Source organism: Oncorhynchus tshawytscha, linkage group LG01 (genome assembly GCF_018296145.1).
Source record: "Oncorhynchus tshawytscha isolate Ot180627B linkage group LG01, Otsh_v2.0, whole genome shotgun sequence".
Taxonomy (NCBI): domain Eukaryota; kingdom Metazoa; phylum Chordata; class Actinopteri; order Salmoniformes; family Salmonidae; genus Oncorhynchus; species Oncorhynchus tshawytscha.
The window spans coordinates 44,652,378-44,667,758 of record NC_056429.1 but is presented as its reverse complement, the minus strand read 5'-3'; the positions used below and the strand labels follow the sequence as shown (position 1 = coordinate 44,667,758).

At 41.3% G+C, this 15,381-nt stretch overlaps 1 protein-coding gene across 3 annotated transcripts in view; it reads right to left on the bottom strand.

The window, feature by feature from the left end:
- Nucleotides 1-2,882: 2,882 nt before the first annotated feature.
- LOC112251094 (discs large homolog 1-like protein) overlaps nucleotides 2,883-15,381 on the bottom strand; it is a 205,072-nt gene continuing 192,573 nt past the window's right edge. For 2 of the 3 annotated variants that reach the window (XM_024421790.2, XM_024421807.2), the window contains 7 exons: nucleotides 10,109-10,130; nucleotides 8,031-8,081; nucleotides 4,948-5,049; nucleotides 4,431-4,603; nucleotides 4,244-4,353; nucleotides 3,999-4,090; nucleotides 2,883-3,135 (listed from right to left, as the gene is read on the bottom strand). In XM_024421790.2, coding sequence (XP_024277558.2) covers nucleotides 3,029-3,135; nucleotides 3,999-4,090; nucleotides 4,244-4,353; nucleotides 4,431-4,603; nucleotides 4,948-5,049; nucleotides 8,031-8,081; nucleotides 10,109-10,130 — 657 coding nt within the window. In that variant the 3' untranslated portion in view covers nucleotides 2,883-3,028. Of the gene's footprint in view, nucleotides 3,136-3,998; nucleotides 4,091-4,243; nucleotides 4,354-4,430; nucleotides 4,617-4,947; nucleotides 5,050-8,030; nucleotides 8,082-10,108; nucleotides 10,131-15,381 lie in introns of those variants that run through there. The other variant, XM_024421799.2, reaches the window with a different exon arrangement.

Below are 15,381 nucleotides of genomic sequence, written 5' to 3'. Positions count from 1 at the left end.
GAGAAAGGGTTTATTGGCAGTTCTTTTCATAACAAATGGAATGAATCAGGAAGGGGATTATTTACAGACTCGAATCCAAAAGTGAGATAGAAAGCTGTGGTGAGCTGATGAAGAAGAAGAAGTTGTATAGGAAACAATCATCTTTGTGGAAGCAGGAGGGAAGATTCCAGCACGGCGCCGTCCGGAGGACATGTAAAGGCATTGCGCTTTGGAGAGCGCTGTCAGCTCTTTTCTATTCAGATAAGAACACACTTGAGGACTGTCTACTGCTGTGTGTGTACACAATTCTGCTGTGTTTGTCTGGATGATCCCCACACAGAGCTTGAAGATATGACCTTGTCACAATCCTTGGTGAACAGGCTCCTTTTTTTGGTTTTTTTCCTCCTTGTCTTTTTATTTAATAAAGACCATTGCTTTTAAAAACCATGCACATCACATGAAAAAGAAAACTAACGGGGAAGTGGAATGGACAGGGGGAAAGAACCAGCTGCCACAACATTGGTTAGTTTACACTGCTTCACCAACACACAGTTTACACCTCAGCCAGTCACTGGAGTTCAGAGTCAGGGTTTACAAGTGTCTGGTTACCAAACTTAACCCATATTCCTATTCTATATTTTATATTTGAGATTCTTCAAAGTGAGATTCTTCAAAGTAGCCACCCTTTGCCTTGATGACAACTTTGCACACGCTTGGCATTCTCTCAACCAGCTTCACCTGGAATGCTTTCCCAACAGTCTTGAAGGAGTTCCCACATATGCTGAGAACTTGTGTTGGCTGATTTTCCTTCACTCTGCGGTCCAATTCATCCCAAACCATCTCAATTGGGTTGAGGTCGGGTGATTGTGGAGGCAAGGTCATCTGACGTAGCGCTCCATCACTCTACTTCTTGGTCAGATGGGACTTACACTGCCTGGAGGTGTGGGACTAAGCAGAATCCAGATGGGATGGTGTATTGCTGCAGAATGCTGTGGTAGCCATGCTGGTTAGGTGTGCATTGAATTCTAAATAAATCATTGGCAGTGTCACCAGCAAAGCACCCCCACACCATCACACCTCCTCCATGCTTCACGGTGGGAACCACATATGCAGAGATCATCCGTTCACCTACTCTGCGTCTCACAGCGGTTCGAACCAAAAATGTCAAATTTGGACTCATCAGACCAAAGGAGAGATTTCCACCGGTCTAATAATGTCCATTGCTTGTGTTTCTTGGCCCCAAGCAAGTCTCTTCTTATTATTGGTGTCCTTTAGTAGTGGTTTCTTTGCAGCAATTTGAACATGAAGGCCTGATTCATACAATCGTATCTGAACAGTTGATGTTGAGATGTGTCGGTTACTTGAACTCTGAAGCATTTATTTGGGCTGTAATCTGAGGCTGGTAACTCTAATGAATTTATCCTCTGCAGCAGAGGTAACTCTGGGTCTTCCATTCCTGTGACGGTCCTCATGAGAGCCAATTTCATCATAGCACGTGATGGTTTTTGTGACTGCGCTTGAAGAAATGTTCAAAGTTCTTGAAATTTTCCAGATTGACTGACCTTCATGCCTTAAAGTATTGGACTGTTGTTTCTCTTTGCTTATTTGAGCTGTTCTTGCCATAATATGGACTTAGCCTTATTGGGTAAAAGACTATCCTCTGTATACCACCCCTACCTTGTTAATTGAAATTCATTCCAGGTAACTACCTCATGAAGCTGGTTGAGAGAATGTCAAGAGTGTGCAAAGCTGTCATCACGGCAAAGGGTGGCTACTTTGAAGAATCTCAAATATATATAGATTTGTTTAACACTTTATGTTACTGCATGATTCAATGTGTTATTTCATAGTTTTGATGCCTTCACTATTATTCTACAATGTAGAAAATATTAAAAAATAAAACAAACCATGGATTGAGTAGGTGTCCAAACTTCTGACTGGTACTGTTATATATTAATATTCATAAACTGTACCTTCAACAACAAAGAAAATAATTCCCCATATCTGTAAGAGTTTAAGTAAAGCTCAATATAGACATTTTATTATAACAAAATAGGCAGTAGACTGAAGGTGAAATATCAGTTAAAATCTCAGTGTACAATTCATTATTTTGCATCAGTGTTTTGCTCCTAATATTAATACATGGACACCTGGAGTCAGTTCAAAAACAGCCATTCATTCATTCACTCTATTTCTGGTCGGGAAGTAGACCCCCCCCCAAAAGCTTAGTGACATGAATAGATTAAAACCATCATGGATCGTAGTGAACGAAGGCGGCTAATGATAAACTACTCACCTAGTTACCTCTGCGCAATTCGAAAAGACTAAAACAGGTATGCATGGCTGCTTCAGATGAGCAGAGACGTATGTCGGTGTGCATGGATATACAACATGTGAAAAATAATGGCGATGAGTAATGCAGTTCAGATACAAGTCCAAATGAGAAATAAAGAACAAAAACGTGACAAGAAAACATGTCCGAAACATGCTCTTTAAAGCTATAACGTGCTAAGTTTTGCCTCATGTCATTTCCTTTGACGAACCTATACATGAAAAAAAGGAAAAAATATATAATTAATATTGCATCTAAAATCATGTTCCTTAAACATTAAGGAATTGTACCAAAAACAAATCCCCCCATAAGCATGAAAAACATCCAGAGACAAGGTCCAGACACCAGTCAGAGACAGCCCAAGAAAACCCCAGAGAGTGTATGTTTGTGTGTGAGAGAAAGACAGCATTAAATTATTTTGTGTGTGTGTGTGAGAGAGAGAGAAAGATAGATCATCAAACTCCAACGCGTGATCAGCTCTCTAGCCAGTGTGACAGAGGGGAGCAGGGTGGTGTTTGTGTGTGAGAGAAAGATGGAGGCGTGTGTGTATATATGTATGCATGCATGTATGTGTAGGGGGGTGCTAAGCTCCGGGCAAGAGGGCCAGCGGTCACAGCAGGCCAGGATGGTAAAAATAAAAAGACGTAAAATCAGAGAAGACATGAAGACCACTTAAAGAAAATAAGGGTACTCTCTTCTGTCCTCCTTTCACTCCTTTCACAATTTCTCCTTGGCAGGCACCCAGATGAAGGGTCCTGACTGCTCCTCGATGATGATTTTCACCGTGTTGTAGATCTCCTCCAGAGAGTCCCCCTGGACTATAGCTGCAGCGACACAGAGGGGATATACATTAAACACATCACTACATCGCAGTGATAGACTAGCATTCGGTCTAGGAATTTAGGATTAAGCTGCCTCATGCTACAGAAACAGGATATAGGCTCCTGATCGTATGAGCCGTTCCGTCTCGTACAAACCAAGGCTCGAGCAAGGCTACTTACTACATCTCAAAGATACTAAATGCATACACTGAGTACACAAAACATTAGGAATAACTTCCTAACATTGAGTTGCACCACCCCATTATGCCCTAAGAACAAATTCAATTCACGGGGAATGGACTCTACACAGTGTTGATAGCGTTCCACATGAATGCTGTCCGTTGTTGACTCCAATGCTTCCCACAGTTGTGTCAAGTTGTCTGGATGCCCTTTGGGTGACAGACCTTTGATACACACAGGAAAAAGCGGAGCGTAAAAAAACCCAGCAGTGTTGCAGTTCTTGACACAAACCGGTGCGCATGGCACCTACTACCGTATCCCGCTCAAAGGCACTTTTGTCGTGTCCATTCACCATCTCAATGGCACAAATACACAATCCATGTCTATGTCTCAATGCTTAAAAATCCTTCTTTAACCTGCCTCCTTCATTTACACTGATTGAAGTGGATTTAACAAGTGACATCAATAAGGGATCACAGCTTCATCGAATCAGTCTGTCATGGAAAGAGGTGATCTTAATGTTTTGTATACTCAGTATATATTATAGGAAGGACAGGCTTTGCCGTATTTTGCCCATTATTTAATTCAGGGATCTGCTACAGACACGTGTCATCATGCTAAGTGCAGAAATAGATGTAGTGTATGAAGCAGGATGAGAATGGACTGGTGTGGGGGGCTGGACTCACCAGTGAAGTGCTCAGTGAACTCCTGCTCCAGTTTTATGGCTCTGTCAAACGTCTTCCTCCCCTGGTCCTCTGTTAGCCTCTTATTTATCTCTCTATAGGGAGGAGAGAGAGCGCGAGAAAGAATGACTAAGACATTGCCCTATGTACAGCTAATAGGTGACTGAATAAAACTGAGTCTGAACTCTGAATTGCCATTGCTTTGGCCTCTTAATATTAAAATGACATGTTGAATCAAAACAACTTACAGGATGTTCTCCACAGACTTGGGCTTGACGAAAATAGCGATGGGGTAGAGCATGGTCGACTGTAGTCGTTTGATGGCGTTGCCTGAAACATCCAGGATGCAATGCTTCCCCTGGACATAAAGAGCAATAGATAAGACAACTCATCACATCACAACAGCCATATGCTGACACATCCTCCTCTCCTCACCTTCTCAGCGACCTCCCGTACAGACTGGATGCTGGTTCCATACAGGTGGTTGTTGTACTGGCCTGCCTCGATGAACTTGTGATCCTGGATGTCTTTCTCCATCTGCTCCCTGGACACCACAAAATGGTAGTCTCTGGCATCCACCTCGTAATCCCGTTTTAGTCTGGTCGTGTCTGGAAAACACAACTGATTGTTTCATGGAAATGTAGTCATCTTTGTTTGATACATTTAATTATTGACAACTCTTGCAAACTCGTTATCACACCTCTAGGTACAAGACAAGGGTCAACATAGGATGGCAGGTAGCCTAGTGGTTAAGAACGTTGGGCCAGTAATCAAAAGGTTGCTGGTTCATTACTCTGAGCTGACGAGGTGAAAAATCTGTCAATATGCCCTTGAGCAAGGTATTTAACCTTAATTGCTACTGTAACCTGCTCTGGATACGAGTGTCTGATAAATGACTAAAATGTAAATAAAAACATAAAATTGTGTTGGTAACAAAAATGTTGGTTCTCACGTGGGACACAGGATCCAAATTTGTCAGGGAACTCTGAGATGAGGTCATCGTTGATACGGTCCTTCATTGGCCCCAGGATGATGACGGGTCGTGTGTAGTTCACTGGACAGACAAGACGGATCTACTGTATCAATATTGCCCTTGAATAAGCAAAAGTATTCACCCCCTTGCATTACAATCTGTAATTTAATTCGATTTTTATTTGGATTTCATGTAACGGACATATACAAAATAGTCCAAATTGGTGAAGTGAAAAAAAGAACTTGTTTCAAAAGTGCAAAAAAATTTAACTGAAAAGAAGTAGGTGCATATGCATTCACCCCATTTCCTATGAATCCCCTAAATAAGATCTGGTGCAACCAGTTACCCTCAGAAGTTACATAAAGTCCACATCTGTGTGCAATCTAATTGTCTCAGTACACAAGCCGGAAGTTTACATACACCGTAGTCAAATATATTTAAATTCAGTTTCACAATTCCTGACATTTAACCCTAGTAAAAATGCCCTGTCTTAGGTCAGTTAGGATCACCACTTTATTTAAGAATGTGAAATGTCAGAATAATAGAAGAGAATTATTTATTTCAGATATTATTTCTTTCATCACATTCCCAGTGGGTCAGAAGTTTACATGCTACCAAATACTAATCGAGTGTATTGCCTTTAAATTGTTCAACTTGGGTCAAACGTTTTGGGTAACCTTCCACAAGCTTCCCACAATAAGTTGGGTGAATTTTGGCCCATTCCTCCTGACAGAGCTGGTGTAACTGAGTCAGGTTGGTAGGCCTCCATGCTCGCACATGCTTTTTCAGATCTGCCCACAACAGGATTGAGGTCAGGGCTTTGTGATGGCCACTCCAATACCTTGACTTTGTGGTCCTTAAGCCATTTTGCCACAACTTTGGAAGTTCGCTTGTCCATTTGGAAGACCCATTTGCGACTAAGCTTTAACTGATGTGTTGAGATGTTGCTTCAATATATCCACATAATTGTCCCTCCTCATGATGCCATCTATTTTGTAAAGTGCACCAGTCCCTCATGCAGCAGAGCACCCCCACAACATGATGCTGGCACCCCTGTGCTTCACAGTTGGGTTGGTGTTCTTTGGCGTGCAAGCCTTCCCCTTTTCCCTCCAAACATAACAATGGTCATTATGGCCAAACAGTTCTATTTTTGTTTCATCAGACCAGAGGACATTTCTCAAAAAAATACGATCTTTGTCCCCATGTGCAGTTGCAAACCGTAGTCTGGCTTTTTTATGGCAGTTTTGGAGCAGTGGCTTCTTCCTTGCTGAGCTGCCTTTCAGGTTATGTCGATATACGACTTGTTTTATTGTGGATATAGATACTTTTGTACCCGTTTTCTCCAGCATCTTCACAAGGTCCTTTGCTGTTGTTCTGGGATTGATTTGCACTTTTCGCACTAAATTACGTTAATCTCTATGAGACAGAACGAGTCTCCTTCCTGAACGGTATGACGGCTGCGTTGTCCCATGGTGTTTATAGTTGCGTACGATTGTTTGTACAGATGAACGTGGTACCTTCAGGTGTTTGGAAATTGCTCCAAAGGATGAACCAGACTTGGAGGTCTACAATATTTTTTCTGAGGTCTTGGCTGATTTCTTTTGATTTTCCAATGATGTCAAGCAAAAGAGGCAGTGAGTTTGAAGGTAGACCTTGAAATACATCCACAGGTACACCTCCAATTGATACCATTTGAGTCAATTAGCCTATCAGAAGCTTCTAAAGGCATTACATCATTTTCTGGAATTTTCCAAGCTGTTTAAAGGCACAGTCAACTTAGTGTATTGTAAACTTCTGACCCACTGGAATTGTGATACACTGAAGTAATCTGTCTGTAAACAATTGTTCGAAAAATTACTTGTGTCATGCACAAAGTAGATGTCCTAACCGACTTGCCAAAACAATAGTTTGTTAACAAGAATTTTGTGGAGTGGTTGAAAAACGATTTTTAATGACTCCAACCTAAGTGTATGTAAACTTCAGACTTCAACTGTACACACGTAGCTGCAAAGCTCCACAGCGGAGATTGGAGTATCTGTCCATAGGACCACATTAAGCCTTACACTCCACAGCTGGGCTTTGCTGAAGAGTGGTCAGAAAAAAGCCATTGCTTAAAGAAAAAAAAAGCAAACATGTTTGGTGTTCGCCAAAAGGCATGTAATAGAGTCCCCAAACATATGGAAGGTACTCTGGTCAGATGACAAAAATGTTGCTTTTTGGCCATCAAGGAAAACACTATGTCTGGCACAAACCTGAGAACACCATCGACAGGGAGTGGGAAACTGGTCAGAATTGAAGGGATGATGGATGGTGCTAAATACAGGGAAATTCTTGAGGGAAACCTGTTTCAGTCCTCCATCCCAGTCTCAAATCTCTGGAGGTTCACCTTCCAGCAGGACAATGACCCTAAGCATACTACTAAAGCAAAACTTGAGTGGTTTAAGGGGAAACATTTAAATATTTTGGAAAGGCCTAGTCAAAGCTCCGACCTCAATCCAAATGAGAATCTGTGGTATAACTTAAAGATTGCTGTACACCCGCGGAACTCATCCAACTTGAAGGAGCTGGAGCAGTTTTGCCTTGTAGAATGGGCAAAAATCCCAGTGGCTAGATGTGCCAAGCTCATAGAGACATACCCCAAGAGACCTGCAGCTGTAATTGCTGCAAAAAGGGGCTCCACAAAGTATTGGCATTGGGGGGATGAATAGTTATGCACGCTCAAGTTCTGATTTTTTGTCTTATTTGTTGTTTGTTTCACCCCCAAAATATTTTGCATCTTCAATGTGGTAGGCATGTTGTGTAAATGAAATGATACAAACCCCCCAAAAATCTATTTTAATTCCAGGTTGTAAGGCAACAAAATAGGACAAATGCCAAGGGGGTGAATACTTTCGCAAGCCACTGTAACTAATTCTAAGATAACTAACTATGATAACAAACCAACTAAGATACCGTAACCAAGTGAGATAACTAACTCTAATGGGGCAGTGAGAGCTGAGCTATCCTGTGATACTGCTGCTGTCAGATGTGTGACAGAGATGATAATGTAAGCTGCGTCTTACCTTCCTGCTGTGTGACCGGCTCATAGGACAGGACGTACTCCTCCTGGCCACCTGATAGGACGGACAGAACAGGCGGCCATGTTTAGACAGATAGTGACGATGTAGTAGATACTGTGATTATGGTTAGGAGTCAGACCAGCTGTTGGCAAGCTGTGTGTGTGTGTGTGTGTGTGTGTGTGGGTCAGTATTCTCATTGTCCCTCTTATAAGTGTGCCTATCAAAATGGAGTTAACATAATGACCCCATTCGCTCCATCTGTACAGAACATTAAAAGAGTAGCTAATATGCATGCATGCCACAAAGCTTGTGAATATGCATGAGCAGATTTGCTTTTCTTAAAAAGTATTTAATTGCAGTAGAGAAAGCAGAACACGAGCTGTATAGTCACAACAGCAGACTCTGTTCCTCTCACACAAATACACGGGTAAAGCTCTACATTGTTTTCATATCAATCCAGTAGCTGTCCTAATACAGTGGTTCTCAACCTTTTTTGGTTGCTGTACCACCAAATACATTTACAGTAGCTCTGTCCAGAGTACCCCTGAAGAACCCTGCATGGGAATTTTACCAGTAAGCCTATGGTCTCATGAGTCTTATTGAGAACCACTGTTCACGACTGCTACTTCAACATGCATCCCTGAAGTAGCTTGGGGACTCTAACATGTGTGATCCTCGGAGTATGCTGCTCAGACCAAACAAACAGAAGAGATCATAAAACAGACGATGGAGACATGCAAAACAAATGAAAGAATACAGGCAGCCCATCGGCAGAGGTAGGGATTGAGGGAGGGAAGGAGAGGGACATATGGTAATTACTTTCACTATCGCTGGCATTAGAGGTTGCATGCTCTGAAAGTATAACAAAGGGAATGTCAGCATCACAGAAACATGTAGATACAGATGCCCGCTCCCACTGATGTCTATTGAGTTCATGTAATACAAGGTCACAACATGAAGACACACAGGATCACCAGGAGAGGGCAGTGCTAGGAACGTTTTGAAGATGGAGGTGTGAATATTGTACTTTCTAAAAACGATACCCTCTCAAGTTAGGTTTTGTGAAGGGCAGCGTGACGGTATAATCTGTGAGACCTTCCTCTTTCATCCTAAAATTTGATCAGAGCAGGTCATCCTATCAAATCACGTCAAGGTGCATGTCATGGCCATGTCAAGGTCATAGAGCTTCATACACCATGCTAATGTGTGTTTTTCCTTCCAACACTGTGGCTATCTCGGAACAGGTCTCTTGTAAAATATTATACCGTGAAGAAATAAAGGTGAACTAAAAATATATGTTTTAAGTTACGGTTGAAACCATACTGAAGGGTCTTAACAATGCCAAGGGGGTAGAATAGGGATATTTTCAACAGAAAAGATCCCCAACAAAAAGGTGATTCTGACACCTCTGTAACAAACACACATTATTGTAGTTTTGTGATTTTATATTCTTTAAAAAAAAATTATATTAGTTTTAAGATTAAAACTTTGGATCATCAGAGTTAAGACTTCTGGACTACATAGGAGTCAGGACTACATAGGAGTTATGTCCCCTACAGTACATTATTCGACAGACTGTGTCTCTAAACTGGCCTATCTATGCTGAGTAAGGGGATACAAATACCAATAGTGTTGAGGAGCCTGCTGTAACAATGCTAAAGCAGCATACATGATCTGCAGTACAATACCCACCGACGAGTCACCATTGATTTAGTGACATCACACTGACTCAGTGTGCTGGTCATAATGTAATGCCAACCACAGTGTAATTGCTGATCAGTGTACAGAGGTCGATGTCAAGATGATCTGTTAGAAATATGAGTGTTGGGTCGTGTTACATGGATGCAATGTATGTTTAGAGGTACTGTTTGGGCTTTGAACGGAATAGAAATAAAGCACACTGTTTTGTATAAATGTTTTTATGTAATCAAACTAAGCCGATGGTCAAAATAGAGGCTGGGTGCCAGAGAGAGATTTTGATGACAATGCATTGGATGTCATAGCTAAGGCTTAAATGACAATTTATACAATTTATTACAAGCTTCAGATGGTTGTGTGACAGTGAAATCCTTGTGACTTACTCAGTGCTTTGTTGTCAGGGACCTGTGAAGTAGTCGTCAGAGAGCAAAGCAACAGGAGACACAACCACAAGAGAGATATTCATTACTGGAACACATCATGCTGTTCAACCGTCATGCACAACCGCAGTGCTGCACTGAAGCCAAATGGTCAAACTGACTAACTGATAAACCAATGAGCAAAGCTACTGGAGACGCAGGCTCAGTCCACAGACCTCCCGTAGGGGTGGTAGGGCCAAGAGACCAGAGGTGACAGAACGGAGTGCTCGGGTTGGGATGTAGGCTTTGAGCAAAGCTTGAAGGTAAGAAGTTGTAGTTTCCCTTGCTTCTCCGTAGGCAAGCACCAGGGTCTTGATACGAGCTTCGACTGGAAGCCAGTGGAGTGTGCAGAGGAGTGGGGTGATTTGACACCCCTAAAAATTCTTATAAATAAAGTAGTCAAAAGTTTAGTATTTGGTCCCATATTTCTAGCATGCAATGACTGCAACAAGCTTGTGACTCTACAAACTTGTTGGATGCATTCGTAACCCGATTCAGGAAACTAGGCGTATGACACTTCACAGGAGAGCCGTTTGAACGCAAAATAAAAAAATAAAAAAATAAAAAAGGTTTTGGGGGGCAGAAATGCCTTCTTGAACATGTGAACTTTCATGTGCCTTTATATCAAACTTGTATGTGCCATCTGTAAATACAAATACAATTGTTACATTACGAGCCTTGTTGGTTAAGCCACAGAAAAAGTGAACAACCTTCCCGCTAGCCATGATGGGCTGAGATAATGATTGGGCTGGACATGCCGATAGATGAGTTTGAATTGGTCTGTCTATTGAACTGGTCAGTATGTCTAGGAAATCGTGTTGAATGCGGCTTTTAAGAAAATGTAGTGCGTAGTAAAACTGCTTAAACCTAATGTCAAGTTAAAGTGTACTGTTAGCTAGCTTTTGTGTATGCTTTCCGATTTCTGGAGGACCGAGTTCTGAAAAATCTGTGGAATTCGAGTATGATAGTGTTGGAATCGGCTAAACTTTGAACATTGAGATATTAAATGAATGATATGAAATGAAAGAGACTGGGTTATGTTAGAAGTTAATGGTTCTCAGAAGAAAGAAGAAGGCTTTGGAATGTGTTTGATGGAGAAGAGGAGAGCGATGTGTTGATACAGGGGAGACCGATGGGCATCTGTGTATTAGATGAAAGAGGGGTTGAGGTCAGGAGGTGAGGACAGATTCTCTTAAGAGTAATAAATGTTTGGAATCCTGTTACCCTCTTTATTAGCTTCCTGTAGAATCATAAAATGTAAGGCTTGGAGAGAAAGGGGAGTGTCTTAAGTAGGATGCGTATAAACTGTGAAGTCTGAAATCTTTTGTTGTCTGATCACAGCTGTACAGAACCTTTGGGGATGATTAAACTTGGTTAAAGCTTCTCTAGTGTCTGTGAGTCATTTGAAAAATAAGAACCTAACAATAGCTAAGGAGATGGAGAAAACACCAGTCTGAAGTACATCGTCAAACTAAGGGCAACCATGCATGGCATCAGACTGGAGACGCATCCAACCATGATGTATACTGGTAAGATAGTCTAGCTAGCTACTTTCAGTTTGACAGAAAGTGGTTTCATTTCAAGTGTACTGTTAGCTAGCTAACATTAGCTGGCTGGGTCGCTAGCTAATGTTATGTGTATGATCTTATTCTTCGTATCACACATTTACTTGACTAGTTATAGCCATAGAACCTGGTTGGTTAGCTACCTGCAGATTCATGCAGGGTAGTAACATCATGAGTTGTGATTATGGTCCATTGTTTAGCTAGCTACCTGTTTTACAGAAGACTTGTCTAATTTTGACAAAGTATTTTCATTTCAAGTTCAAGTGTACTGTTAGCTAGTTAATGCTAGCTGGCTGGCTCGCTAACTAACGTTACATCATGTGTTGGGATTCATTATTTACTTAGCTAGCTACAAAGATCAAAGATCATACCCCCAAGGCATGCTAACCTCTTACCAATAACAGGGGAGGTTAGCATGTCTTGGGGGTATGATCTTTGACCTCCGTAACTTCCACAAATCATTCAGGATTATCCGTAATCATTTGTATCATCCACATGGTAGCGTCCACATTAATGTAGATCATTTTTTAGGGGTATCAATCATTTTGACCCCCAACCTGAGAAAAAAAATATTACTTGGTAAACAAAATATTTTAGTATGAAATAATTTAGTAGTCGCTCCACTTTCAGGTCTGCTGAGCGCAAATGAAATTCTATGCAACTTCCAGCACACATTTACTGTGAACACTAAGCCTGTACCAGCTTTAAGTTTGTTAAAACTAAGTCCAAATAGGCTACTGTGGCTATTTGATCATAATGTAGGCCTACCATCAACAACAAAAAAGAGAAAATGCATCATAACATTTTAACATGGAAATAGTTGTTTTATCAGCCTACACTAGCAGTCAATGTGGTGTTCAATGTGGTGTTCAATGTAGGCCTACATTCCATAGTACTTTAAAAAAAACATGCTTGACATGTCCTTTAGACAAGGAAGTGACTAAAAATGTTGTGTTTGAAACCCCACTTTACAAAATAAACTGCATTTTTATTCCCATACCATTATTACAGAGAATCGGTCAAATGATGCTACCCTCTGCCTACTTCGCTTATTCAAGCCTGTCTCAAAACACTAATCTTCCCCATTAAGACAAAAGAAAAGCTCTTTACCTGACTCGCTTTTCAATGCTGCCTAGAAATGTAGGCGTATTGTGCTCTTGTAGGAATCAATCAATCCCCTATTGCTGACTACAAATAATCTATAACTGGGCTAATAACTCACTAACTAGCAAAGGATAAGAACAAAATCTGCACGTGGCTACATGAAGCTCTCCCTTAGATCTCAAAACAGAAGGGCTGAAAGGTGTACTCTGCATTTAACCCAACCCCTCTGAATCACGCACATCTACTCACGACTGCTCATGCTGTTAACAGTCCAGTTCAAAGTAAAAGGGCACAGATCCATATACAGTGCCTTGCGAAAGTATTCGGCCCCCTTGAACTTTGCGACCTTTTGCCACATTTCAGGCTTCAAACATAAAGATATAAAACTGTATTTTTTTGTGAAGAATCAACAACAAGTGGGACACAATCATGAAGTGGAACGACATTTATTGGATATTTCAAACTTTTTTAACAAATCAAAAACTGAAAAATTGGGTGTGCAAAATTATTCAGCCCCCTTAAGTTAATACTTTGTAGCGCCACCTTTTGCTGCGATTACAGCTGTAAGTCGCTTGGGGTATGTCTCTATCAGTTTTGCACATCGAGAGACTGAAATTTTTTCCCATTCCTCCTTGCAAAACAGCTCGAGCTCAGTGAGGTTGGATGGAGAGCATTTGTGAACAGCAGTTTTCAGTTCTTTCCACAGATTCTCGATTGGATTCAGGTCTGGACTATGACTTGGCCATTCTAACATCTGGATATGTTTATTTTTGAACCATTCCATTGTAGATTTTGCTTTATGTTTTGGATCATTGTCTTGTTGGAAGACAAATCTCCGTCCCAGTCTCAGGGCTTTTGCAGACTCCATCAGGTTTTCTTCCAGAATGGTCCTGTATTTGGCTCCATCCATCTTCCCATCAATTTTAACCATCTTCCCTGTCCCTGCTGAAGAAAAGCAGGCCCAAACCATGATGCTGCCACCACCATGTTTGACAGTGGGGATGGTGTGTTCGGGGTGATGAGCGGTGTTGCTTTTACGCCAAACATAACATTTTGCATTGTTGCCAAAAAGTTCAATTTTGGTTTCATCTGACCAGAGCACCTTCTTCCACATGTTTGGTGTGTCTCCCAGGTGGCTTGTGGCAAACTTTAAACGACACTTTTTATGGATATCTTTTAGAAATGGCTTTCTTCTTGCCACTCTTCCATAAAGGCCAGATTTGTGCAATATACGACTGATTGTTGTCCTATGGACAGAGTCTCCCACCTCAGCTGTAGATCTCTGCAGTTCATCCAGAGTGATCATGGGCCTCTTGGCTGCATCTCTGATCAGTCTTCTCCTTGTATGAGCTGAAAGTTTAGAGGGACGGCCAGGTCTTGGTAGATTTGCAGTGGTCTGATACTCCTTCCATTTCAATATTATCGCTTGCACAGTGCTCCTTGGGATGTTTAAAGCTTGGGAAATCTTTTTGTATCCAAATCCGGCTTTAAACTTCTTCACAACAGTATCTCGGACCTGCCTGGTTTGTTCCTTGTTCTTCATGATGCTCTCTGCGCTTTTAACGGACCTCTGAGACTATCACAGTGCAGGTGCATTTATACGGAGACTTGATTACACACAGGTGGATTGTATTTATCATCATTAGTCATTTAGGTCAACATTGGATCATTCAGAGATCCTCACTGAACTTCTGGAGAGAGTTTGCTGCACTGAAAGTAAAGGGGCTGAATAATTTTGCACGCCCAATTTTTCAGTTTTTGATTTGTTAAAAAAGTTTGAAATATCCAATAAATGTCGTTCCACTTCATGATTGTGTCCCACTTGTTGTTGATTCTTCACAAAAAATACAGTTTTATATCTTTATGTTTGAAGCCTGAAATGTGGCAAAAGGTCGCAAAGTTCAAGGGGGCCGAATACTTTCGCAAGGCACTGTATAGCAATGGTCTAGTTGCACATAGGCCTACTGCAGCTCTGATTAGTTGTGCTGCACAGGTCTGTGTAGAGTACGGGCTGAATCCTGTGTGTCAATGCAACAGAATCCTACTCCGATTCCGTTGCAGAAACTATTGCATAGTTTGGCATACTGAGTCTTGCATAGTTGGTTTTGTTTCGGTATGTTGCATTTAAAGCGGCTAATATTACGTTGATTCAATCACAATTGCCACAGTAAAGGGAAACGTTGACAGTATTAAAAGGGAAATTGGCTAATATTTGTTCTGTGCGGCTGTCCTGGGACAGTCTCAGGGCTACTGCGGCACCATCAGCTTAGAAGTAACATTGTTCAGCACCACAGACAGTGATCGGAATTCTCACGATTTTGACAGTTTGGTCCAACAGAGTGAAGTGGAAGATGTATTTGACAAAATGATGTTGCTCGACAAAGTTAATGTTGCTAAACAGGCTTCCTACAGTCAATTACACCTTTCATGCAATGGGCATTGCACATAATGTGTCCAAACCGGTCACAGAAGCTGGACAAAAATAATGTGTAATATAAACAAAGGGGAATGTCTGTTGACGGTTTATCAGCTGGTGATATTTTAATAAATACATTGGTGATGTACACT